Here is a 27493-nt window from a genome sequence, read left to right on the forward strand (position 1 = left end):
GGGGGGGGGGGGGGGGGGGGGGGGCGGAGAGGGAGGAGTGTGCAGATTTCACCAGTCTATTTTTCAGAGCTAATAAACATATATTATGGGTTCATTTGATGCAGACTATGTGGTGAACTGTTCTACTCTGCCTTTTGGGGGTAATTGGCACAGATGGTCAGAATGTGCCTTTTATTATTTTACTAATACATTTACAGAAAGTCTGTCGCTAGAGTGAGTCTAATCATAGACTATCTCTAGACTCAGCCCACGAAGTTGTGATGCATTCTGATGCAGTGAAAAAGCACTGGGTAACTTGACATTTTAGGGTCTGCTGAATGTCTTAATATTCTCCTCTGTACCTCAGAGTAGTTTCCATCAATATTCCAATATCCTGGAGTTATCAATTTATCGATTCATCCCTCCAGAAGGCTGAAAATATATCCTGCTGTTAAGGAGAGAATGCAAGTGTAGGAAAATACATTTCAATAGAGATAGTTTCACTCTACCAGTTCAGAGCAGCTCAATTATGGCTTTGACTTTCCCTGTGTTCTGCTTTTGGTCACACATAACTTTTTCAGTTCTGATGTATCATTAATAAAACTTGATCTATCATGCCAAGCCGTGACAAGCTTGAGAAGTGGGCCAATGCCAACCTCATGAAATTCAAGAAGGCCAAGTGCAAGGTCCTGCAGCTGGACTCGTGAAATCCCAGGCAAAAATACAGGCTACAGGGAGAATGGATAGAGAGCAGTCCTGAGAAGAAGGACCCAAGTGTGGTAGTAGATGAGAAGCTCGACATGAGCTGCCAGTGTGCGCTCACAGCCCAGAGAGCCAACTGCATCCTGGGCTGCATCGAAATAAGCGTGGCCAGCAGGGAGGCGATTCTGCCCCTCTACTCTGCTCTGGTCAGACCTCACCTGGAATTCTGTGTACAGTTCTGGGGCCTTCAGCACAGGAAAGGTGTGGAGCTGTTGGAGAGGGTGCAGAGAAGGGCCACAAAGATGATCAGAGGGCTGGAGCACCTCTGCTATGAAGACAGGCTGAGACACTTGCGGCTGTTCAGCCTGATGAAGAGAGGGCTATGGGAAGACCTTATCCAGTATCCAAAGGGGATCTACAAGAAAGATGTGGAGAAACTTTTCACCAGCGAGGGCAGTGATAGGACAAGGGGTAATGGTTTCAACCCGAAAAAAAGGAGATTTAGGTTAGACATCAGGAAGAAATACTTCACCATGAAGGTAGTAAGGTGCCGAAAGAGGCTGCCCAGGGAGGTTGTGGATGCCCCCTCCCTGGAGGTGTTCAAGGCGAGGTTGGATGAGGCTTTGTGCAGTCTGGTCTAGTGTGAGGTGTCTCTGCTCACAGCAGGGAGCTTGGAACTTGATGAACTTTAATGTCCCTTCCAACCTTAACCATTCTATGATTCTAAGGCAAGATCTTCCAACAAAGACTTTAGAAATCACAGAGACATGGTTACACATTCTTTTCTCCACAGTATTTTACAAGTTTAATTGTGCAAAAATACAGTCATCAAGACTCAAGCTTTGTTGTGAACTGAACACAACTCCAGTGATGCAGAGACATGGAAAGATGTACTGCTGCAATTAGAGCAAAGACACAGAATTAATTTTGAGACAACCAAGTGGTTTGATACTGCGATACTGTTCTCAAGTGATTTAGACAACCTGTATTTAACTACTGTACATTAACAGAATCAAAGAAATGATGTGAAAGGAAAGCTAGTAGCAGACTAATGAAGTTTAAGACTGAACCAAACCAAAACAATGTTAAAAAATGAAATGGTTCATACAGATTTCCTAGTGATGACCAAGAACCAGCTCACGATACTGCAGGTGTGAAGTGCAACTCCTCTTCATTCAACACAGAATATATGACATTTCAGCAAAACTAAAGGCTTTCCTAATGCCAGTATTTCTTTCAAGCACAGGAAGATGAAGCATTATCAACCTTTAAAATTGCATCTCAAACTATGAGACACCAACGGAGCTCCAAAATAAATAGATGAGGAAAAAAAACAGCCAAAACCCAAAATGCTTTCAGAGCTCAGTCCTCTGGCTCCATCACTTAATAAAAAACTGTCACCAAAATAACACATATGGAAAAGAAAAGCCCTGCTGAATCCCTTCACCCTCATTAAAATCTTCTTGTAGCTCCTGCATCACTGAGGAAAAAAAAGTTTTCAAAGCAATTCCTCTCCTTGCACATCCATGTTTTAACAACCCAACTGAACATTTGTAATGTTGTTCTGCGCAGCTACTTATTTGTCTTAACAAATCTGTTTGCTTCTTGCAAAAGCGTTTCAACATCTTCCTTATCCTTGTCTTCTGAACTTGGCTCCCAGTCAGAGTCTTCATCAGTAGGTTCACACTCCTCTTCCTCATCATCTATAAAGCTGTCATTAAGGTCATATTCATTTGGTTCATCATCATTGGCACAGTCTTTCTCCCCAGCCCTCCTTCCTGTAAGGATAAAAATATCATATAGTCATGAATGATAACTACAGAACTAAAGAGACCTTCCAGATACCATCCAGTTAGTCTCTCTCCTCAAGAGGAGAAAGAATCAACTAAAGCACTCTACCCAATGCTGACTATTTTGGGTTTGATTTTCACAACTTTCATGAAAGCTTTACCATCTCTCTCTGACACCTACTGCAGCACTTACCAATCTGATCACTTGGAAAGTTTTCCTTACTGGCTTTTCTTCTAGCACTGGGAAACAGTACTGAGTCTCTTCTCCTAATGTCTTCTGGTATCAGAAGATTACAGTATCACATAATGTCTTCTGAAAACTCCTTTCCTTAGGGAGTAGCACATACAGTTTTCCAAGTAATCTTCCTGCAGCTTCTCCACCTAAACAATACATCTGTCTTGCCAGTTAGCCTCTAGCTTGTGCTAGGCAGCTATTCTGACCTAGACTTTCTGCCTTCATCCATCCATACTTACTTAGGAATATTTTATACTCACACCCATTGGAATATGACATAGCTTTCAATTCCCATTCACTTCTTTCCTGACCTGGGTGCAGCCTTCCTGTTGCCCAGTTCAGCATGTTCTAGCACGCTGCTTTCTAACCTGCTGTCCATCCATCTTCTTCACAACCTACATTTTGTGATCAAATTGCCTTCTGCCTCTGTAGTATTTCACCACACTCTGTATTGGCAGGAATCAAAGACTCAGAAACCTGTTTACAAGCAATGGATGCTGTTCATAGAATGTTCCTGAACATTTTTTTACAGCAGAATTCTTTGAATTGCTGAAATATGTTGGCACATTTAAACTAAGGCCCAGAGGCAGGATAATTCTGCTGTTTGAAGAAATCTTATCTATCTGACTGCCATGGCAGCACTGCCTTCTTTTACTTATCAGTAGCTGTGAACCTTTAACAAATTCCTTTCCACTGCTTCCTGATTGTGCCAGATGTGTGTAAACCTTGCTCTACAAGCTTATGGTAGCTCCCTTTTTCTCACATGTCCACATTTCTGAACTAGCCAGAGCCTGTTAATATTCCAATAATATTATTCTGCCCTTAAGACATACCTCTGAGTAAAACCATGTTCATTCTTCTTCTTCCCAGCCTCCAATTTTTGCAATTTTTATTTTACCTAGAGATAGTCTTTCAATGATCTTGTACCGATCATTTACTTGTTGAGAGGTTCTTAGCATCCTTCATAAAACTATAAACATAGGGTTGTTTTTCTCTGAGTTACAGACCAAGATTTATATTAACCACAAGCATTTCTTAGCCTCAGGTCAGAGTTCCAGGCACTCAAGCTATGCATGTGGTGAACAAATGAGAACATCAGTCCCTTATGTCACCAGATCACATCCCTTATCAGTTACATTTTCCTACTAGTGGCAACGTTACTATTCCAGAATTCTCTTATGGTCTGATTAACATTTTATACTCAATTACATCAACTCTCACCCAAGGTTTTCAAAAGCATTTATAGCACTAGTCAAGTTGCTCAAAGATAGCCAGTTTTAGGGGTGAATTGTGCTACAGAGGCAAGGAATTACCTAGAATAATGTCAGCCACGTGTGACACAATCAGCAACGTAACTGAGAAAAATCCTATGGCTCCAACAATCTATAATCTTTGATGGACAGACTGTGCACCACATAGCGGAAAATCCTGAAAACACCACCTGTCAATTTGAGCTGTACTCCACTATTAAGCTTGCTAGATTATTTCTTACCAGAATTCAGAGGAAATTAATCACACCCATGCTTAGCAGCAGAATTTCTTATCAGAATCACAGACTATGGCCCTGCAGAATGAACACTTGGAGGGGAGAGGTCACAACAAAGATATTAAACTCAATAAAAGCAAAATGCCTCTTCTCAGACTAAGTTTATGAGAATAATAAGCCCCAGATCTGCTTAGCAAAGAAAAGCTCTTTTTCACTCTCACAGCACTGTGGGTGGTATTTTACAATAAAACTAGGAACTCTGGCAAAACACCAATCACCCCTATATTTTTCCTATAAATGTACAAGGAGCATGCTGTGCTTTTCCTCCTCTTATGTCAGCTTTTAGATTCCAGCAGCAAATGACACACTTGCTTCCATGTCTTCCCATTCCACCTCTTCCTGCTATAGTTTAATTCAGCCTCACAGCTCCTAAAGCTGCTTGCTCATTATGCACAATTCTGCCTTTTCCCTCGTACTGTCTTTTAAAACAGCAGTTCCACTCCTCAGGGCTAGTTCAGGCCAGGGGAGTGAAGACAGTCTATTATCAGACTTTCAGACTTCTCTTTAAAGCTCACTTATAAATTACTTTAGAAAGAATAGGAAGCTTCACATTTGGAAGTTGAGACACAGAAGAGGCCTGGAAACAGACCTAATGGATATTTAGAAGAGGACTCTATGCAGCAGCAGCATAAATTAACACCGTGGGCAGCAGCCAAACAAGCTACATGCACCACAGGTGAATAGAGGAGATCCTCATCCACAGTATTAACATTTAAAGAATCAAGAGACACTACAGATTGCCTGTGCTCCTACATAATCCTCACTGATGACTAGAAACTAAAGTAAGAGGATACGTATGTACTGAAAGCTGCCCTCGACTCCAAGGCATTAACCTTCTACATTTAAGTCCAAACCAGCCACACTTAACAAGCCAGTGTCTTACCTGAAACATTGACACTTAATTGTAAGTACAAGAAAAGCTCATCAGCACATGCACACAAGGATCACTTGGAAGTTATGTAAAGGTCAATGAAATGCAGAAGGAATATCTCAATGTTTCAAGAGCAATCAATCTTTACAGGGCAACCTTAACTAGTTGTGGATGAAATAGTGGATTCCTTTCATCCTATTATGACCCCCGTGTAAGGAAGGAAGAATTGATTTAGCCACACGTGTCTCTTCTTAAAACACTTCTATGTTTTCTTGTCTGCTTTCAGGAAGTACAGGTCTGCTCATCCAGGAAGCCTGGCACAAATCGAATTGCAGCACCATCACTTATAAAAAAGCAAGCAGCATTTTACCAAAATAACAAACAACTACTCTCTCCTCAGGTAAGTTTAATCAAGCAGCCCCAGCACCATTAAATGCCCTAAAACCAAAACAGATCAGTTGCAACAAATGTTGAAGTGCCCATTCATAACGTTAGAACATACTCACCATTCCTGGAAGTTCGTTGTCTAGTTCCTCTTTCAGTTACTAAAGAAAGGGAAGTTATTAGTCAGGACAGAGTACAATCTAGCAGAAAGTTTTCACAGAGGTTGCTATAGTAAAAGGCTAAGCTATTAAAATAATTGCTGCAATGACTGTGCTGTATTCACAAGCATAAAAACTGCTCTCTGCCCAAAAAACTTTTAGTATTCAGTGATTCCTGAGAGATTGCCCAGATGAACTGTTCCTCCAATCATGAACCATTCCACTTGCAGAAAAACATAAACTTTACTTTTAAGCAAGAAATTGGAGTTTTTCAAAACATTTAAATATTTTACACCTTTGCTTCCATAAATGCAGTTTCTCCTTAATAATGCCATAATCATGATTCCTGGAAATAAAATACATTATCATTACATTTCCATAAATTTTCTGCTCTGAGGAGTGTTTTATTGCCTTGGGATTTCAAGTGGAAAAAACCCTCCAAGTCCAATGACCAAAGAAAAGCACAAAAAAATGACAAACTATCTCTCTGAATTCTTTAAGAACAGACAAAATATAACCTGTACACTCCCATGTTCTTTAATAAGTCTCATTATTGGAATATAAGAGATGAGAAAATTTTAGAACAGAAACTCAGATTCAGTTTTAATTATATTCCCTCCAAGCCTCATGAAAGCATACACACAAAAATTTATTCCCTCTGTAAGAAAATCATTGGTCCAAAAAAATTTTAAAATAAAGTAAAAAAGATGACAGACATGCTTGCAAGGTTTGTTTTAGAGCATCACAAGACTTAAGAATTGTATGTTACCTGAAAATTTCCTATCAAAAGAAAAATAATAATTAAAACTGTATGAAATATTAAGATATAAAACTATATAGTCAAAACATACAATATTACTGTGTACACATTTTGCTACGGGGATGAGAGAAAAGCTGTAGAAAGAATTGACTGCAGTATGCATTTGAAATGTTGAGAAATACTTCAGTAACACCTAAATACGGAATACTCCTGCTCTGAATGGGGCAAGTAGAATACAGACATCAGGTAATATCACATTGTACAATGTTTCATTTTCAATAAAACCTATACATTCACTAAAATAGCCACTTACCACATAGCATTTTGTCAATATCTAAGAAATAAAGTGTACAAACTACACCAATTGTGTCTGGTCCAGCCCTTCTCACTTCAGTTAAAAAACATTTGAAAAAGGAATTGCAAGTTTGCAGTGGCAGAGGAACTTTCCTTATCACAGACAAGGGCCAGACCTCATGCTTAAGAGCAGCAAGGCTGCAGGGCAACACAGTTTTTCGCTTAGAGTAGCTGAAAGCATTCTAGATCAAATTTTTTGGTATTCGTTACGGGCTTATGGGTTTTCCACATACACCTTGAGCTACACTGAACAATTTGGCTTACCTGGAGGTGCACTGTGCTTGTATTCTAGCTTGTGCTGTGGATTCTTCCTGCAAAGAAGAAAACAGTAAAAGCTTGATTCATCACCCCGTTCCACACTTCAACAGCCCAGAACCCCTTGGTATTTTATGCATAATTTTCAGTTATTTTTAAAGTCAAATTCTGTGACCAGTGTCTTACTGCAGTGTCTCAGCTTACAGAACGTAGGGTGGAAAAATATAAATACCAATTCCTCTTGTTTCAGGATTAAAAAAAAAAGGATGGCTGATCAAAACCAAGAGATGAGACAGTTTCCAAAAATGTAAGATGAAATGCATTTATTCAGCATGATAAGAACCGATCCAACTATTTCCTCTCACTAAAAATGAAACCAGAGTGTAGCTTCTGGTGCAGTAAGTACAATGTTTGCACAGTGCATCACAGGTCTAAGATACCCTGGCAGAGCTTCTATAGTCTGCAATGTAAGGCTAGAAGTTAATTAGTTTGGGAAAACTAAAGAATTTGGAAAGAAATGCTTGTCTTGAAGGATTAAAGGGAGATCTACAGAAGGATTCTTCAGAGAGATTACTTATATCTGCACTATACTGCTACAATCCACGAAGTTCAGTAAGTGTTTATATCCTATTAAAAAACAGCATCCAAGCAATGAAAGGAAAATACCAGTCAGCTTACTCTTGGATCTGCAATACATTTTCCCCTTGTTCAGTACAGGTCATTAACACGGACTTATTACCCTGGCACCAAACAGCTACCCAATGCTGCTCTAATGTTTAAGCTTGGTCCAAATGACATTTGCTCATCTGTTACGTTAGTGTATCAGAGGCTTTTTCAGGGCTGCAGGTTAAAATGGTTTCAACCCGATTTCTTTTTGTGCAGAAAATTAAGAAAAGTTGTACCTTTGGAAGAAAACCAATTCAGTTGTCCTAATTTTTGCTTCTGAAAACAAGCAACAATTAAAACCCACTATACAAGAATGACTTACCATACGATATTGCTTGAAACTGGAGATTAATTTCTGCAACTGCACAAGTTTTTGTACATTTTACAAAATGCCCTTGCCGTGAAGACTACCTGGTAAAATGGTTGCCTATTTATGTTTTCATATTCTTCAAAACCAGAATATAGTTACTCTTCAGTAGAAAAATCTCTCATTTTTATGTTAAATAGCTTGTGACAGATTCACACACTTCAAGTTGATTTGCAATTCTATAGCTACTGCTATCCCAAAGTACATTATGTGTGCATTAGAAGTGATAGTTATCTGAATAAAAAATGGAAGCACAGCTTCTTGTTAAATACACTGTACTGAAACAAAAAGAATTGCCTATTTCTGTGTTTTACAACTACTGTCAGCATCAGACCATTAGATCCCAACTTCAGGCACAGCATTCAGATCATTCAATTATGCTCCCTTCAAGTAGTAGCCAACAGATAAAGACAAGAAAAATAACCTGAAAACCCTACAAATGACACCTGCTGCTTTGCTGAAAGAATTATCATTGCTTTGTGCCTCTAACCCCAAAGAGTAAAATGCAGATTAAGAAATTATTAACTAATACAGCACAGAAATTGTCTTATCTGGAAGGAGAGATAATTTTGGTTTTGGATAAAGCACCCACTGTACTCCTGGAAAGTATGCTGGCAATTTCATTACTAGTATAAACCTAGATTTCTCATCTGGAGATGAGAAATGAATTTCATAAATATTTTTCAGAAGAGAAACACTTTTGGTTTTTTGCATTAGCTGAAAGTGACATGGCTTTTTTTTAAAAGCTACCCTCATTTTGTTACATTTCCTAGCATACAGGCTGTCTAAGATCACCACACTTTCCAGAAGAGGAGCAAATGTTTCTGCTCAAGCAAAATTTTTAGTAACAGCAGTCATCAGTTACAGTATATCCCCACAGAACTACTATTGCCTGAAAATGTATCTGTCCATTGTGTCAATTACGTAGTAGTCATTAAATTCTGATAAATAAAAGTCTAAAACCTAGACATTGAGAAACAAATGGAAAAAAGCCACCTGCAGAAGAAAATCAACAGTGCCTAAAAGAAACTGCAGCCAGCCATAAACTGGATTTTACGCTTTCTAACAAATCAAAAACTGATTAAAAGAGAGGTTGTGTACAAAATCTCAAGAAGTACTTTATCAAAACTTAAACTGAAAGTTAAATATCAAGACTAACACATAACAAGAAATTATTGTTTATATAAAAAAAAAGTTTTCTACATGTTGGCAATTGAAAAACTGTTGATCTCTAGGTCACTGAACAGGTTTCACAAGTCAAGTTTTAATGTTTGGCAGCTGAAATCACTAACAAATATTTTGCACAGACTTTGGTGCTTTAAAGGTAGCACTGTGTCCACAGCCAATTTCAGAAGGCAATGAAACTTCAAAAAGAGCTATAATGATAATGCTGCACCCAAGATTGAACATCAACAATTACTCAGTATTCTGTTGTCTCTTTGGAACACCAGGGGAAGAAGTTTTAATCTATAAAACAGGACAAGCCATTTCGTACAGTGCTCCTTACCTATAACAAGCTGTTCCATACGGACATTCAGGCCGGTTATCATCCTTATCCTGAGTTACCACCTCAGTTTCATGATAGTCCTCATCATTAGGGTGACTGAATTGCTGAAAGTGAATGGGATTCTTCCTGCAAAAGACAAATATATATTGAGAAATGACTGTTCCATCTGAACACAAGAAGTGGGTAAGAAAGGCATTACTAATCAGTGAAAACAAATTTTTCTGTGGTTACCTGAAGAGGAGCTTTGAATGTTTAACTTTATATGAAATGTAAGACCTACTTCCAGGATTTGCCATCAGCTTTGAATTTCAGACCTCCAACAGGTACAGAATTTACTTATGTCATATATCATGAATCTTACTCAGTCTCCTGTCAAGTCTTATCTTGAGCTGGAAGGGCCAATGAAGGCATGGCAGCCAAACAGCTGCAGTACTGAAGACTCCCCATGTTCTTGGGATATCACATATTAGCTTCAGGTGATCTGTCCCAACTATCCTTTCTCTCTCTCTGTCTTACAAGGAGCAGCTGAGGGAACTGGGATTGTTTAGGCCAAAGAGGAGCCTGAGGGGAGACTTACCACTCTCCACAACTGCCTGAAAGGGTAGTGATCTCTTCTCCAAAGTAACCCACCACAGGATGAGAGGAAATGGCCTCAAGTTATACCAGGGGAGGTTTAGATTGGATATTAGGAAAAACATCTTTACTGAAAGAGTGGTCGAGAATTGGAAGAGGCTGCCCAGGGAAGTGGTGGAGTCACCATCCCTGCAGGTGTTCAAAGTGTGCAGACATGGCACTTCATGACATAGTTTAGTGGGCATGGTGATGTTGGGTTGATAGTTGAACTTGATGATCTTAGAGGTCTTCTCCAACCTTAATGATTCTATGATTCTTTAAGTTACTGCTCACTTGAATACTTCCAATGCCGGCATATTATTCCAGATGGAGCCATCTAGTGGGCATTACATTGATTAGGCTTTCAAGTCTGGTTGGCTACCATGACCTTTCCGTTGAAATATCAAATGATAACGAAGTTATACCATAAGACATAAAAGCTCAACATGTGGATGGGTCACACCACTGTTAGGGATGAGCACATTACCAGCATCCATTACTTTTTGCTCTACAACTCTTATGCAGTTGAATCCAAGGTGAGCAAGTGGTGAATACAAAGACATCACTGAAAGAACATTTCTACTGCTTCTAGGCAGTAGATTTGCATACACACCATACAACACAAGGCAGCTAAAAATAACACCACTTGGAGAAGAGTTTGCTTTATAAAACTTCTGCAAGTGATTTTAAAAAGAACCCAGGAAAGCAGGTTGTGATTTCAGAAGAAATTAATGTGATATTGAAACATTCTACAAAGGTAATGTCAAAGCTGGTACCAAAAGCAAATCTACTTTTTTCCTATGGTTTATTCCAGACTCTTTTTTTCCAAGAGTAATATTTAAAAGCATGAAATATGACACACTTTAATAAATTACATTTTTCAAAAGACACTCACAAAATACTTAATTATTTACCACACTAATTCCCAGAGAATATAATCTTCAATGTGTTTATAAAAATTATAAAAGCAATCAACTTGCATGAAGCAAGAGGAATGACAACTTTAAACTACAGTGTAATTAATGCTTTAATTTACACTTGTTACACCTGCATTTAGAAACACAAAGTCAGAAACATGTATGTGGCTAGGTACACACACACCACCTTACTCCCTGATCTCAGGCATTTTTTCTTTCAAGTTCACAATGATCTCTTATGAACTTCATAGGTAACAGTCAAGATTAATGTTAGCATTTCAACTATCACCAAAAGGAAAGCAGAAAAAAAAAAAAAGCTTTTGGTAGTTTTTGCTTTTTAAGCACTGTCACCTCCTTTTAAGCACTTGAAAAAGATTAGGTATTTAGCATTAATACTTTAAATTTCCATTTGCCTGATATCTTTCACTCAGGAAACTCAACAAGCAAGCTGAAGATAAACTCTTCAACAAGCTACATATGAAAGATGCATTATCCCTTGGATCAATTTACATTGGTGACAACACTTCTTGTCCTGGTCCCTTCTGTTAATTTCTGCAAACTGTAGAGTAAGCAAATGCTGTTTCACTAGAAATCACTGCAAGGTTGCATTTACCAGTCATTTACTCTACCACAAGTTCTCAGGAAACATCACTTACACCAAATTTAGGCTGGCTGCCTACTTCTTTTCCCATTTAAAAATAAAAGGGATGAAACCAAGTAGTTTTAGAGGCTACTTGCTTTGTTTCCTAAATGCACAGAACTAACTTATTAGCAATATTAGCAAGAATTTTGAGCTATTTGAGACAAAATTTGTCTTCTCAAAGGCATACAGAAGCAACTATAATCTGTGAAGCCATTTTTATATTTATTTCTACAATAAGATACATGAAGTATCACAGTCACCAAGGAAAGAAGGCCTAACAGCTGTTGTTTAGTCAACCTATTGTATTTTAGGAGATAACAATTCCCGTTCAAAAATTTACTTTAAAACCTACTTGGACCACACCAAACAACCCTTATTGGGGGGGGGGGGGGCGGGGAGGGGAGGTGTGGAAGGCAGCACTGAAGAGAAAAGAGACAAGAAAACTAGTATGGGAGGAAGGAGGGTCTTGATGTACACTCCCTGTCACAAGGCTTCAGGACTCTTTGGGGTAGTAGATGATGCTCTTCAAATTATACATTACCTGTGAATAATTTTCAACATGTCCTACTTCAGATGCTCAGAACTAGTAGAAACACTTTTCTATCTCAGCTTTACCTGGATAATTTGTACTTATTCAACTTTGGTGTCGTGCAACAATAAACAGCAAAATAGAAGCAGAGAAAAGCACAGCTTACATTAAGCAAACATTTTCCCTTCTTGCAAAAATCTAAAGCTTCTTTCATTAAGGGTTTGGTTTAGGTTTGGGTTTTTTTTAATTGTTTTTAGACACAAGAGATTTGAGTTGTTAAGAGCACAACTATCACACCATGAGCTGCCCTTCAAAGTTAATTAGTTTCACAACAAAACCTCACTACACAGGACTAAGTAATTCATTTGACCAAAAAAATAAAAAATTGAGCTACACTCACACAAAACTTTAACCAATTAAAAACCTATCTGAGGAATAAAGTCTTATGGAAGCTTTGCCTTCTCATAAACATACTCACACAGTTACTGCAACTTTGCTTCCCCAGAAGCTCGGAACTTACACTTCATGATGCAGAAAATTATGAAAATAAAAGTTATGCAAATAAAACTGATAAAATTCTTCAGAATCAAGGCTGTCAGCGAAAGCAGAACTTGAGCACTGCTCACTGAAATATTTAAGACAGTTCTTCAACTGTGCAGTTACTAAAGGCTTTTTCTAAATTAAGTTTAATTGATTAGGTCAGAATCCTGGCTCTTCACAACCACATGCAGAAGACCCTTGCATCTCAAGGACTACTACAGAAAGTGGAAGTGAAGATGTACTGAGTTCCCAGCACTTGTTATAAAGCCATAGAATTGAAGCCTGAAGTTATGCCACAACTGCACACAAGATGTTTGTGAGTTCTAAATTGTAAATCTTATTAGAAGACACAACTCAAAAAAAGACAGATGCAGGTCTTCAGCTGCCAGATTTACAAGCTTAAGGTGAAATGAAAAATACTTAAAATAAGAAACAAAGAGCAAGGTATTTAGAAGAACAAACATACAAATCCAAAGGTTGGTTGAGCATGCCCTGTTTTGACAGCCATGGGAAAGATCTACACACACCCAGTCAGCAGAGCACTGTATTGCAGGCAAGCAAAAGGATACAACTGTGGACAAAAATTGGGGGTTACAGTTTTAGAAATGAGAGTTCAGGTCTGCCAACCCCTTCTATGCAGCCCTTAAAACAGAGGTTGGGTTTGGATTTAATTTTAATTTCCTGTACTTCTAACTGTGGAAAAACAAGCAGCAGACAAGAAAATGAACACAAAACAGTACTCAAAGAGTATGTCTCTTGACAACAAATACAGTCAGATAATGTACACAGTGCACTCTGCCTCCTGGTGGTAACAGTAGTTTCTTTCAATGTGGTTAAGCTTCAGGCTACCTCAGAAAGAGAATCTGATGCTGAAGGATAACAAGCAAAATTAGTCATCGAGGTTGATTTCTTCAGAAGCAGCGTTTTCAAATTCATAAATGAAGAAACTGAGCTCTGAGTTACAAAATTATTTCCTAAATGTTTAAGGTATGTTCTAGTAAAATCAATAGAACATGGCATATTTTCAATTTGTGCTGTTTCACGAGGCACCTACAAAAGCTGCTAAAACCATATCCAGAAGACAAGCATCTCTTAATAAGAGTTTACAAAACAAAGGCTAGAACTCCAAAGAGCGTTTAGTTATTGGATAAATGACATTTTATGACAAGAAACCTCAGCTAGAAAAAAAAAAAAAATCAAGGAAATGTTACTATTACCAAAGCACGATTAATTTAAAATGTTGACTCCTACTGCACATCTTGTTAGAAGACAGCTTTCATAAAGGTTAAAAGAAATTAAGGAGAGGGAAACCAATTACTCATGGCACTCAAAAGAGCACTCAAAGCAGCTCCTCTATCTCAGCAACTCTAAGGACTAGTTTTTGCTCAAGGAAAACACTACACAATGGGAAACTGAACACACTATCAATCTGTTCCTTCAAAACACCCATTCACGTCACACTTTCCTACATATTGTTAAAAATACAGGTAACTGCAATGACTTGCTTTGACACAGCTGTCCCATCGACACAGAAAGACTACCTGGTGGTCTTGTATTAAAAGCAAATGCTGGCAGACTACAAAGCATATTTCTCTTGCTGAAAACAAACAGTTTTAGTCTCATGACATTTCCTGAAGATCAAAGCTGATGTTTTTTATACTTCATCTTTACTAATTTTGTAAATGTGTCATTTCAGAGCACTCTTTTTTTTTCTTTAAAACAATACTTTCCACAAGATTTGCTGCCAAACATTTTGGAATAAAGACCCAGGAAGAAATAAGCACATGCAGACTCCTAGTCCATATCATCTGTAACTAAAATTTGCCTTCCTAAGTATTAGGAATCCTTCAGCATATCAGAGCATTATATGAGCTTCAACTCCATAAAGGGGAAAACTTGTCTGAGTAAAATTGAGTTGCCTGGTGCAAACCAGAGGCTGCAATTGTACTGGATGATCTTAACTGCCTAAAAAAACCCACATTTTAATCATATTCATTAAGGGCAAAAACTGAGATATGAGAGAAAGATACATGAAAACTGGAAGACCAACATGTTCATTAACATGACAGCTTTACGCTTTTGATTTACAGTTATCTGCAGCATTAGGCACACCAAACGTATACAAGAACTCATTTAATTGTGCTTGTTTGTTTTCTAAACAACCTCACTGTTTTTCTTATTACTCAATCCCCTGGAGGCTTTTAAAAAAAAAAAATCAAAAATTAAAAAAACCCCACAAACAAAAAACCACACACACAAAAAACAAAACAAACAACCAAAAAAAAACCCCTAAAAAACCAAAAAACACCCAAACCCCAGGACTCCCTGTTTCTTGGTTTAACCTCATTTTTTGAGCTTACAACATGAGTGCATTTATCTAGAGCTCAGAACCTTCTTCTACATGCAGTTGTTGGGTCATTGGTTACTTGATAGCCTCAAGAAGAGCTCTAGGTTTTTATCTTCCCTTCAACATATCACCACATAGCATTCCAGATTTTTTCTGGGCAGAAGGAAGCAGCAGCAGGTCAGGCACCCAACACCAGTGTTTTGGAGCTTTGCTGGAACATGTTATACCACGCAAGATATTCATATGACAGATTTTTCACTGTGAACTGAGAGGAAATGGGGGGGGAGGGGGGAGGGGGTGTGTGAATTCTTCCCTTGAAGCATCACCAAAGACACTGACCAGATAAGGGTAAACATTATGTTTGTGAGCATACTTTGTTCTGGTTTTAGGAGGAGACTGAAAGCTTAAAAAACAAACCCAGAAACCCCACAAAAACCGGCCAAGTTATAAAAAAATAATTCTTCATTATTTAGGGGTGATAAATAATAAGTACTTCAAATATCTGGATCACAAAGCTTACAGTAACTTCAATAAATAAAATAATCTTTAATGAAAGTTTCATCTGCCAATAAAACCAACCTCCAGGGTCTATGTTGGGCATTTCAACAAATTACATCTCCTCTCCCTGCTGGTACATGTACTGTACACACAAGTTTTATATTAGTTTCCTTTTAAAATGGACCTTTGTTTCTTATTTCCTACAACGTTTCATCTTTTGATTTGCTCAAGTACTTCATCCCTTACTTCTATCATATTAGCAGTTAGCAAGATGTCCTGACTCCTCCTCCTTTTGTATTTTTAAGAATCTTGTGATGCCATTTGTTTCTCATCAGTCGCCTGTTTACCAAAATATTTTTTCTAATCAAAGCTTGTAACGACTTTACTGTTTTCTCTTCCACAGCCAATACATGACTTTTTAAAAATAAGCTATCTTAAGCTAGTTTTAACTTTGCTTTACCTGTAACAGCCTGTTCCATACATGCAAGGTGTCCTCTTATGCTTGATCTGTTTGGAGTTTCCTGAAGCATCTGCACTGCTGGTTGAGTCAGAAATCTCGGTCTTGTAATCCAGATTTGCATCAGGCTCAAGAATCCCTTCCTGGGCACCAAAACATTGGGAAGTCCTGCCCCAGTGAGCTTGTTTGCTTGTAGAACTAGTAATCTGCTCTTTGTTTTCTGTTTCCTCAATTACATTTGTTTTACTGGAGATCTGACCTATTCTGGTGGACCATTTACTATGCAGTTCCCTAACATTTTTTTCCAGAGAACTTCCGGGGTTTTTTTTTCCAGTCTTGCCATTTCCTTCCATGTTTCTCATGGTACTCTCAAGAGGAAATCCAGATGGATTCTGTGGAACAAGGTTACATTTTGAAGGACCTGAAAACTTACACTCTTCAGAATTAAAAGCTCTAAGGTCAAACTCTGCCTCATCTCATCATTAAGGTATTCAAAATCAGAGAATCATAGAACAGCCCAGACTGGAAGGGACCTCAGAAGATCATTTGGTCCAGCCTTTACAATCTTCTATTCCACTTTCCAAACCCAAGTTAGCTGCTAAATAGAGACGCTGAATGAAAGGCTCAAGTTAAGAACATACATACACGCGCATCCTAGAGCCCCTGTTCTCAGCTTCAATTCCCTCACAACACAGACCTGCTCCCCTCTCACAGCCTCAGTCTGTGAATAGTCCAATGACTTTTGCTTAAATTAACTTTCAATTAGAAGTACTGTTCCTGAAAAATTAATGGGGGTTCTTTAGAAAAAGAATTTGAGATACATAACCAAGAGAGGAACGTTGTCCCAGCAACCAAGACATTACCTGGAAGCATACCTATATTGAAGGACTACCTCAATACACTACAGAACTGTTCCAAGGTCTTTGCTCTCTATAGTTTATTATCAAAGTTCTCCATCCAGTAAATTTATACGTAGTTTACACAGATACATTTGGCAGAGCTTGAAAATCAGCTGGTGGCTTCCTATTTGATTTTGTTTCTTTCAATTCAAGTCTCACAAAATCTTCACCAAAACCAGACAAAATTACATTTGAGCAGCAATTTGATTAATAAAGGGCAAAGTCAGCATTAACATCAAATGGCAACAGCATTAAGTAAGTCAGCTCAGAGACAAAGATGACTCCTTTATCAAGACTCCCAAAATAAGGCTTAGCGAACAGCTTAGGAAATAAGCCTTCATTTGAAAAAGGAGGACTAAATTACTCTCATTTGCCACTCCCACTTGTGACTTCTCTACTACATATTTCAATCCATATTGTATATAATGAGATTCAACACTTCCACATTTATTATAATGACTCGTTAAAAAACAGGTTGCAATCAAGGAAAACCAGAGACAACAGCAGTATTGGCACTAGTTATAACTTGTATATGACCTCACTGACATCTGACAGCAGCTTAGAAGGATTAAGATTCTTTTTACTTCCTGCCCTATAGCAGGTTTTCTTCATCTCCTTAAATATGACAGCAGGTGCATTATTTAGGTTGGGATATCAAAATTCTGATCTTTTAGAGCTCTCTCTGATTATTACTTTTGCTTGCGCGAACCCACTTTTTTTTTTTTCCTGCAAAGCTCTGCAGGCAATTTCTTACACCACACTTGAGATAAAAATGCTTTATGAAATTCCTAGGAGAAAGTAAGGCTTCATACTTGTAAGTATAAAGCAAAATGAAATAATTAATTACGTAGTCACTCACCTTATAACTTGACAAAGAGAAAACAGCAGCTGGTATTTATGTACCTAGCCAATAAACAGAGCTCAACACTCAGAACATTTTCTCAGATTAAAAGATACCACTAAGTGATACCAAAACTACCCTGAGGGGTATGCTCTCCATTAGTAGATCATTTCAATTAATCTTAAGATTTAATTACAAAACAAAAACAACCCCCAATAGTTTTCAGTGTCAAAACCAAGGAAGCATAAAAACTACTAGTATTTCAAGTATTTTATCAGATCCTAGAAGAGATCCAGCCAATTACAATGCTAGAGATCAGAAACACCTCCCCTAAGGAAAAGTCAGTGAAAGTCTTTATTTTCTCTCACCAGAATATGTTTTGTTTGACTTTGTTAATGATCCTTATCGTTAGCAGTAGGGTGCTATCAGTAAAGATTTAACTGCCTATAAATGCAGCTGTTCTTGGATGACACTCAGACACTGACCAATCAGCTGGACTGAGGTGTCTGTTCACTCATTCATAGGATCACAGAATGGTTTGGGCTGGAAAGGGCCCAAAAAGATCATCCAGTTCCAACCGCTCATGGCCAGAGACCATTTTGGATTTCAGATTTTTTTTTTTCTTTCTCCTTTTTTTTTTTTTTTTTGGCTTAGATTTTGAGATGGTGGCATAAGCCACAAAACACAGCGGTTGCTAAGCCACATCCCATAATTTTCTGACCATAAAACTTCACCAAGTAGAACGACTAGTTTGGCAAAGCCCACTGTTGCATTACACCAGCATCCTACCATCACCTGTCTCTAAAGGGTTCTCAGAACACATCAAGCCACGCCTAGGACCAGTACTTTGGCCATAGTTTTCCAGCCTCTTGCTGTAAAGCTGGAAGCCTGGTATTTCTATGGAACATTCAGGGCCTAAGTCCCAGATCCTGAGAAGGAAGCACAGAAAACACGGTCTCTGAAGGCTTCTAGGACCCTTGCTATGGAGCTGTCCAATGGACTGGCATTTCAAAATAACTGTTACACAACAATTCACAAGCAAAACACATAGTTATGCTGTAGACCCAACCTTCAACATGACACTGCCAACTACATTCTCATATTTTTAAATACCATGGTTCTGCCCTGAGCCAAAAAATTACCTGAGATGAACGCACAGGGATGGAAAGGCAGCTCCTTTTCCTTTGATCTTGCTCTTCACCTTCAAAATCCTCTACAGTTTCTTCAGAAGCTAATATTTTTTTCTGCTGCACACTTACTTCTGATTTTAATGACTCCATATTACTTTCTCCACTTCCTTGGCCTTTTTTCATTCTACTACCTTAAAATAAAAACAAAACGGTACTTTCAGAATGGAACTTTTACAGTGAAATCATTACCACAAGAGAATTCTAAAGCTATATTGAAGCAAAACACTAGGCAAAAACCATGAGAAATAGCAGTAGGTAGTTGGGCATGTGCTTTTTCAACAAGACATTTTTTTTCTTCCCACAAAAAGGAGTAATGAAACAGATGTTTGAGGAGGAAAATTGAAGAAAAACAATAAATATGTGGGAAAGGATATTCAAGACTGACTGTACCAGTATGACTGACAATTTCACTTACATAATAGGAGCTGATCAAGTAAACCACATGCCCAAGGACAACTTTAATCACAGACCTTTCATGTAAATATCGCTTCAGACCACCGGCTTATACACATTTAGGACACAGCAAAATCAGGGTATGCTCACTTGCCTAGTCAACCACATCACAGACGATTATTTAATCAGCCAGTAACTGACAGAGAGACAGCAAACGTGTTTCTCTTTAGAAAGCTTCAAGTGCCAGAAAACTGAAATTTCTCTGTACTGAATTAGTATTTTCTGAATATACAGCTGGGAGTAGGGTAGGGCCAGTGTCCTGGTTTTGTTGCAGCTCCATCAGCTGCAAAACACATTCAGAAGGAAGATAATTGATGCAAGACTTTGCAAGACTTCAAAAATTCTGCCCCCTGAAAAAATACCAACATGCCGGAGTCATTCATACAAAGCAAGAAATGTTTCCAAATATCTGACTTCAAAACCACAAATCAGCGTTCCCTTGCCAGCAGGAATACTGGCATAAAAAAAAAAAAAGGGCAGCCTTTCAATTTTACTCTCTACCTTTCTACTTTCCCATCCAATATCACCCTAAAAATATGCAAAACACTTCACAATTTTGAGAAAATATTTTAGATTTGCAGAAGAGATGGATAGCTTTATCAAAGCAGCTCATTCTAAGCTGGAATCACTATCTCATATAAAGACTTTTTAACTTGCTCCACCAGTGCTCCTACCTATCTCCAGCTCCCTCAAAGGTCAGACCTTCAACAACACAGATCACTCTTGCCCACATAGTTCCCAGTCTCAACACCTATATGATTGAAACATCAAGTCTTTGAAACAAACTATATATACACCTTTACAACAAACATTACAGTAGTTCTGGAGAAAAACAAAACAAAACAAAAAACAAACAAACAAACAAAAATAAAACACCCTATCCTACAACAAAAGAATCCCCAATAAACTCAAACAAAAGAAAACGATCATACTAGTGCAGGATTCAACACAGCCAGCAGAAGTCCTCTGGGAGATGCAATTTTTACATCAGAGGAAATAAGCCAGTAGAGAACAGTCCAGATTTGGATGGGAAAGGGGAGAAAAATACAAATGTAAGGTTAATTTTGCTTCATACAATGTTCTCAAAACTAGCTTTTGAGGAAAGGAATAGGCAGGTAACCAATGGCATACAACTGAGGTGTTTAAAGCCGTAATTATTCAGGTCAGTCAATCCATGCAGACAGCTGCATTCACTACAGCAGATAAGAAGCAGTTGGTCAGACACTATATGAAACACTTCTGCAGGCCTGCTTGGGCACCAAGAGCCAATTTTTTTTCCATTACACCATCTCAGCAAAAATAGCAGGGGGCAACAGAGGAATTAAAGAATCGCTGTTGGATAAAGAGGAGCAGACACCAGCCACAGTTTGGACACTTAGATGGACTAATGAAAGGAACACAGCAGTTAGCAACTACATCACCTCACAACTCACCACTCAACAGCAAGCAGGGTGGGGCAGGCTGTCCTCAGCAGAGAGAAAGAAAGGCTGGGGGAACATTGTTCTTGCAGGTAGCCGTTGCCCTTCTCAGCTCTCATTTCTTTAGTCCTCAAGTTACATCAATAAAAGCCCTCTGAGCAATAAATGCCTTTCAATAAGTTTGTCAGAGAAGACCTAATGGCAGTTTTAGAAGTCCTTACAAACTCCCAGGACCACAGCCAGACACCCTAGAAAGTTTTCTTGGGATTGTGCCAAAGCCTTGTGCCCTTGTGTCTCCCATTGATAGCAACTAAATACAGCATTCTGCTGCTGCTACCACTGATACGCTGGAGAAGTTAATCACACATTCAGCAGTTTCCTTTTGCAGGAAGGATGAGAAGGAATGCAGTATTATTTTAGCCTCATATTGGTAAGAAACTACTATACTGTGATGAACTGCTCCTCCTAGGAAGAAATTTTGGACTAAGTTATCAAGTCGGATCCAGTCACAGCTAAAAAAACTAACACACACCACTGCCCCAAAAAACCCACCTTTACAGTCTGTGAAATTAGAAGAATCTAATCTTAGGAGGGCAATACATTACTGACTTAAATGTGGAGTTGGCGTGGAATTAAAGGTATAGAAACTACCCAGAATTTACATATGAAAAAAAACAGACAACACAGGCAAGTTTTGAAAGGTCTCCAGAACATGAGATGTTCAGCTGTCCAGAAAGAGTGTATTACCTGGCGTTTTAAAGTAACATAAAAAGATAAAAAAATTATTTAAAAAAAGATGAGTCGGCTTTCTTTTTGTTCTGTAAGACCACTGTCACCACCATCACAATTTCAGCAAATGAAATCTAAGCACATAAATGTGTATTGATATATAGAAATGTACTACATTGCAAACGTACCTCCTTTCATCACAGGCTCAGAAATCCTCTGAACCAGGACATCTCTTTCCAGCATCCAAGATGGAAGCACTCTCTTTCTTTGAATAGATTTTGACTGTTCATTTTCATTATCATCAGATGGAGGAACCTGCAACAATATTTACTGTTTTAGTTCCTTTCCCCAGTTACAAAAGAGGAAAAAACTAGAACACAAGTTTGTACACACTTATGTCCTTCAAACACAGCCTGAGTTACCACTCACCTTATAGATGGTGCCCATTGCCTGAAACTGCCTTAGTTCCTACTCACTCAGTACAACATCTATAAAAATCTTCATTCAGTTAAAAAAAAGAACCCTCCATAGACCTTTGTAATAAATACACAAAAGGCTATAGACTGAAAGTTTCACAGAAGAGCTTTATCAGCACCTTGCTGTAGAGTTTCCACACAGAGAAATAAGAGGAGGTTTACCAAACAAATGCCTATTTGTCAAAAAAATAGAACAGTCTTGCTTGCATTCTCTCAATTCCTTTCTCCAGAAAGCAATCACACTCTAAATAAATTAAATATACCAAAGTCATGTTTGGTACATATTTAGGTACTGAAATTAATACTATCAGTTTGAATCTCTACTTACTAAGAGAGAAGTATCCATCCCAAGAATGTAAAGGCTGACACTTCCTTATATCTACTCTAGATATAAACTCCAGAGGCTTTTAGGCTGGCTGAAAAACAGTTGCACCCCTTGCCATTCACAGATATTTACAGCACAGTTACTGATAGAGACCAGAACTGGACCTTGTTCTGTAGTCCTGAACTCCACGACAAGATTCTAAGTTCAAAACATTACTTCAGAAATAGCAATTTTTGTGTATTCAGGAGAACCAACTACTGCAGCCTAATTCTCAAAAACATAAACATGTAACAGAAATATATTTATATACTTCCATGACAAACAATGCCAACCAACAAAACAACAGGTATTTTGAGTACACAACTTTTGATTGTCATAGTTTACTTTTCAGGAGGAAAAACACTGAGAAAACACAACAGCTTTTTCATTTCCAACACATGCTTATAAGTATTAAATTTAAATTAAAAATTAATCACCCACCAAATGTCTGGAAGCAGTGTCATTTTTCCTCATTTTTGCAGTTCCTTGTGTCTCAGAGCTGGAACATGTAGGTTCTATTAACGATGGACTACAAGACACCTCAACACAGTTGGTCCTTCTTTGGCATCAGCTTCCTGATTTTGTTTCTGAGCAAGCAAATTAATTTTTAGCTAGTTTATGAATATAAACATGTACTTTTCACTTAAACACAGAAGCTGATCTGAAAGTATTTTGAACAAACAATTTTCCAGTCACTGCTGACCACTACTGTACTGTTTTGGTTTAAAGTACAGAATTTGTACTTGTCACTGCCATAATAAAACCCTGCGAAAGCCGAAATGAGAATTCACCCTGCTGTAGATCAGTGCAACTTCCCAAAGTTTTATTCTATACTAAAGTCAAATAATAAAGTTAAGATGCAGTTTTCAGGATCAGATGCCCAATGAACTCAGCACCTCTTGGCAAGTTCTCACCAAAGGCTATATATATCTGCAGCTCAGAGCGGACACCACATACTCAAGTGCTTCAAGGTAGTTTTAGAACTCCCAGCTCAGAGGCTCCACATCTGAAATTCTTTCCAGCTGTGAGAATACATGGCCAAGCTGGATAGGTCTTGCAGCAACCTGGTTTAGTGGGGGGTAGTTACTAGATTATTTTTAAGGTCCCTTTCAACCTAAACCATTCTGTGACTCTATGTTTCACAGAATCACAGAATCCTAGTGGTTGGAAGGGATTATTTAGTCCAACCCCCCTGCCAGAGCAGGATCACCCAGAGCACATCACACAGGAACTTGTCCAGGCAGGTTTTGAATGTCTCCAGTGAAGGAGACTCCACAGCCTCTCTGGGCAGCCTGTCCCACTGCTCTGTCACTCTCACAGGAAAGAAGTTCTTCCTGATATTCACATGGAACCTCCTATGCTCCAGCTTGCACCCATTGCCCCTTGTCCTATCACTGGTCATCACTGAAAAAAGCCTGGTTCCATCCTCCTTGCCCTTAACGTGTTTGTAAACATTGATGAGGTCACCCATCAGTCTCCTCTTCTCCAAACTAAAGAGACCCAGCTCCCTCAGCCTTTCCTCATAAGGGAGATGTTCCGCTCCCTTCATCACCTCTCTGGCTCTGCGCTGGACTCTTTCCAGCAGTTCCCTGTCCTTCCAGAACTGAGGGGCCCGGAACTGGACACAACACTCCAGATGCGGCCTCACCAGGGCAGAACAGCGTTTGCCCTTGAAGGCTTCGCCCCTTCCCTAGCTAACTCCCTAGCACGGAGGATGTGGGGAGCGGGGAAGCCCAATTACCGCTCTATTCACCGCACGGCCTCCCCCGGCGGCCACTGCCGCCCCTTCCGCAGCCGCAGCACGAGGGGAAGGCACACACACGCTGCCCGGCCGCACTCCCGGAGGCCTCCGGAGCTGCCCTCGGGACCCAGGGGACCGCACGGCCCCCGCCCCGAAGGGGGAAGGACAGGCCGAGGGACGGGGCCTCCCCCCGGGCTGCGGGGACCAGGCGCGGGCCCCGCCGCCGCCGCAGCTCACCCGCAGGCCGCCAGCGCCGCCTGATGACGCCAGCGATGACGCCACACGGCGGCAGGCGGAGCACGGGGGGCAGGCGGGGAGCGGGCCGGCCCGGCGGCTCCGTCCCCCCCCGAGCTCGGCTCCCGGCACCGCGTCCCGGCGAGCGGCGGGGCCCGCGGAGGCAGCGCTGCCCGGGCGTGCGGGGCCCTGCCGGCCGGGGAGCGGGTGTTGGGGCAGGGGGCGGCGTCCCGGCTGCTGGCGCCCCTTACAGCGAGCAGGGGGAGCAGAAATCAAACGGGCACGTCTCGTCTTGCCGCAGGTGCCCGGGAGAGCTGCTGTGGTGCCCCCCAGCAGCGCCTGCTTCCAGGCGCAGGGAGCGGGAAGCCGGGGAACTTCCCGGGACGCCGGATCCGCTTCCCAGATCTTTCCGTGCTTGCACTTGCTTCTCTGCGCTGCCTGTATTTTGGAGAGGGAGTCTGAAGTGCAAGCAAACACCCGCCGGTCCGCATTTTCTTGCACCAAGAGGCTGGCCGAGGAGGAGAACCCAGCCAGCCTGCCGGAAGAGCCAGAACAAGAGATAAAGGTCACAAATCACCTAAATGGGAAAAGAAAGCAGCAAAAGGCACCTCTTCTACGGAGCAATTCCTCGTTTAGGGTTTTCATCTTGACCCTCAAAGCGCTGAGGCAACAAGCAGTTCACCCAACTTCAAACAGAAAAGCTGGAAGGAGACCAAGGTCTGCTGCTTGGCAGCAGTGCACGTTCCTGGGCTTAGAAAGCCAAAGACCCGTTCCAAATCCTTTTTTTTTTTTTGCATTATTCTTCCAATGCAAAACTTGCTGGTGTTGAGTGCAACTTAAATCAGTTCTGTTTTCCCATCAGATCACCTTACTGAGAAACTATTGGAAAAGCAAAGTGAAGCAAGAATGGCTGAACGGGAAGTACAGCAACATTCCTTCACAAAACAGCCTGCCAGGGAAGAGCACGTATCCAATGGATGTCGACACATGGGGAGAAACCCTGGAAGCAGAACTTGAGAGATGAGAAACCAGTTCTTGGAACTCAAGAACCTTCTGTCAACAACTCACAGACTGCCAAATTCTAAATATTTTGCAGTTCAGAATTGGTTGTGTTTGCAAACATACGATGAAAACTTCTAAAAAAGAAGTTCCTCTTTTTTTCCTTTTTTGCACTGATTAATTTTCTGCAAAGTTCTAAAAATAAGACTAAAAATTCAGTTGTAATTTTTCATTTGTAAATTTAATTGTCTGCTGTATTGTCAAAGAGGTACTGATTGTACTTTCAGTTTGCACTTTTTATTTTAGAAGAGATGAATTTTAAGAAACAAAAAACAAAAAGTGTGTTTGACTTTTAAGTATATTGTATCAGAAGCACAACAACATGAGAGCCCCAAAAGGAAGGCTGAGGAAGGCACAAATCCAGACTCAGGATCAGGTGAACATTCTCAGTGCCCATGACAAGGGACAGAGCCTTCACAAGGATCTTCACTGAAGCTGCACCCACAGAGGCTTGGAAGCACACACTTCTGCTGCTCAGCTGTGGGATTTCTAGATTAGGACTTGGAGATCCAAGCGTCACGCAGGACTGAGGCAGCCACCTAGCTAACAAACCTCTCTGCCATTAGCTATGCATTTTAGTCATTTGCATGATGAGGAGCAGAGCAAAATTTACTACTTCAAACTAACTCGGATAACCATTTGAGATAACACAACTTCATATATTTTTGTACTCAGGCAAAAACACACTGAAAAAAACCCCATATTTTTCTCCTACGTTCTGATCTCTCATCACATCGATCCATCACAGTGTTTACTCAAATTAGGTCCCTCCCCTACCTTTAACGGGCTCCAACAACACTAGATGGAGCAGTAGTGCAGTTTTGCTCTGAAAATGCAGACGATGGTCCTCTGGGCTAAGATCCAGTCGGTGCTTTTTTTTTTTCTCTCGATGGTTCAAGTGGTTAAACAAACCATTAGTTTAAACTTGACACATTTTTATTTTCTCACAACTACTGAACCACTGCAGACTATCTGTTGAAAATAGCTAGTATTTTTTACAGCCTCCTCCTGTTACCTCCAGTCTCTAACTCCCAGACATTTGTCCCAGATGAATAAATACAAAATCTTTAAACCTGGAGTAGCAGTGTTGTAAACTTTTCATGAAAAATCTATTACTGAAAGAAAAAAAACAACAAGTATTTAAGTACAATTTCTCATGAAAGCAAAGCTTGCTTCCCTTCCCCACTCTGAGCTCTCCTCTAAGGGTTTTAACTACCCCTGGAGATGTTACTACATTAGGTTTGGTCTTTGGTTTCCTCCTCTCTACCTCTGCACCACCTACTCAGCCTCTCAGCTCTGCTGCAGCCTGGATGTGCTCCCTTCTCTTTAAAAACATCCCCAGCACTGTCCCTCGCTCTAAACAGTGACACTTCCTACACTCTTTCCCCTCCAATCTGCAATCAAAACCCACCGAAATGCCAGTGATAGGGAGATGGTACGAGTGGCTAAATTTGGGCTACTGTGTAGGTATCCTTCCCCAGGGATCATCCTCAGCAGCCAAGGCAATACATGTAAAACCACCTGCCACCCCAGGACATGCATCAGCTAGCCTCACACCTACTGAAACCATTGTTCTACTCCAGTGGCCAGCTCTCTCAACCTTAAGTTTTTGAGGAAGTGGAAATTTCAGCAAACCCCACTGACCTTCCAACCACACTCACACGCCACTTCCATGCTCCTACTTGGATGGTGTTAGCTGTAGAAAGGTGCTCAAGGCTCCCATTGCCCTGGGATTTTGCTATACATGTGGCCATCCTGCTGCTCACCTTCCTGCCCAACCAGCTTTCCTCAGGGAGATGCCTTTTGAGGGAGCACATGAAACTTGGGTGGTGCAGAGCAAGTGGAATGTCCTCCACCCACACACCCCAGCTATGCAACACTGTCTTAAACTAGGCATTCTTCTGGGATGAAAAAAAATTTCCATGCTGCACAAAACATCCTGAGCTGGTGCATACAGCTGGACATCAAGATA

At 40.0% G+C, this 27493-nt stretch overlaps 1 protein-coding gene across 1 annotated transcript; it reads right to left on the minus strand.

The window, feature by feature from the left end:
- Window positions 1–1459: 1459 nt before the first annotated feature.
- APLF (aprataxin and PNKP like factor) lies at window positions 1460–27275 on the minus strand. The gene is given in 11 exon segments (XM_051615016.1): window positions 1460–2459; window positions 5630–5668; window positions 7044–7090; window positions 9575–9700; window positions 16121–16509; window positions 19000–19178; window positions 21836–21962; window positions 22929–23032; window positions 23035–23074; window positions 24229–24997; window positions 27166–27275. Coding segments are annotated over 11 exon segments (2136 nt in total). The 3' UTR covers window positions 1460–2253.
- Window positions 27276–27493: the final 218 nt, after the last annotated feature.

The sequence above is a fragment of the Apus apus genome, chromosome 3 (assembly GCF_020740795.1).
Source record: "Apus apus isolate bApuApu2 chromosome 3, bApuApu2.pri.cur, whole genome shotgun sequence".
NCBI lineage: Eukaryota > Metazoa > Chordata > Aves > Apodiformes > Apodidae > Apus > Apus apus.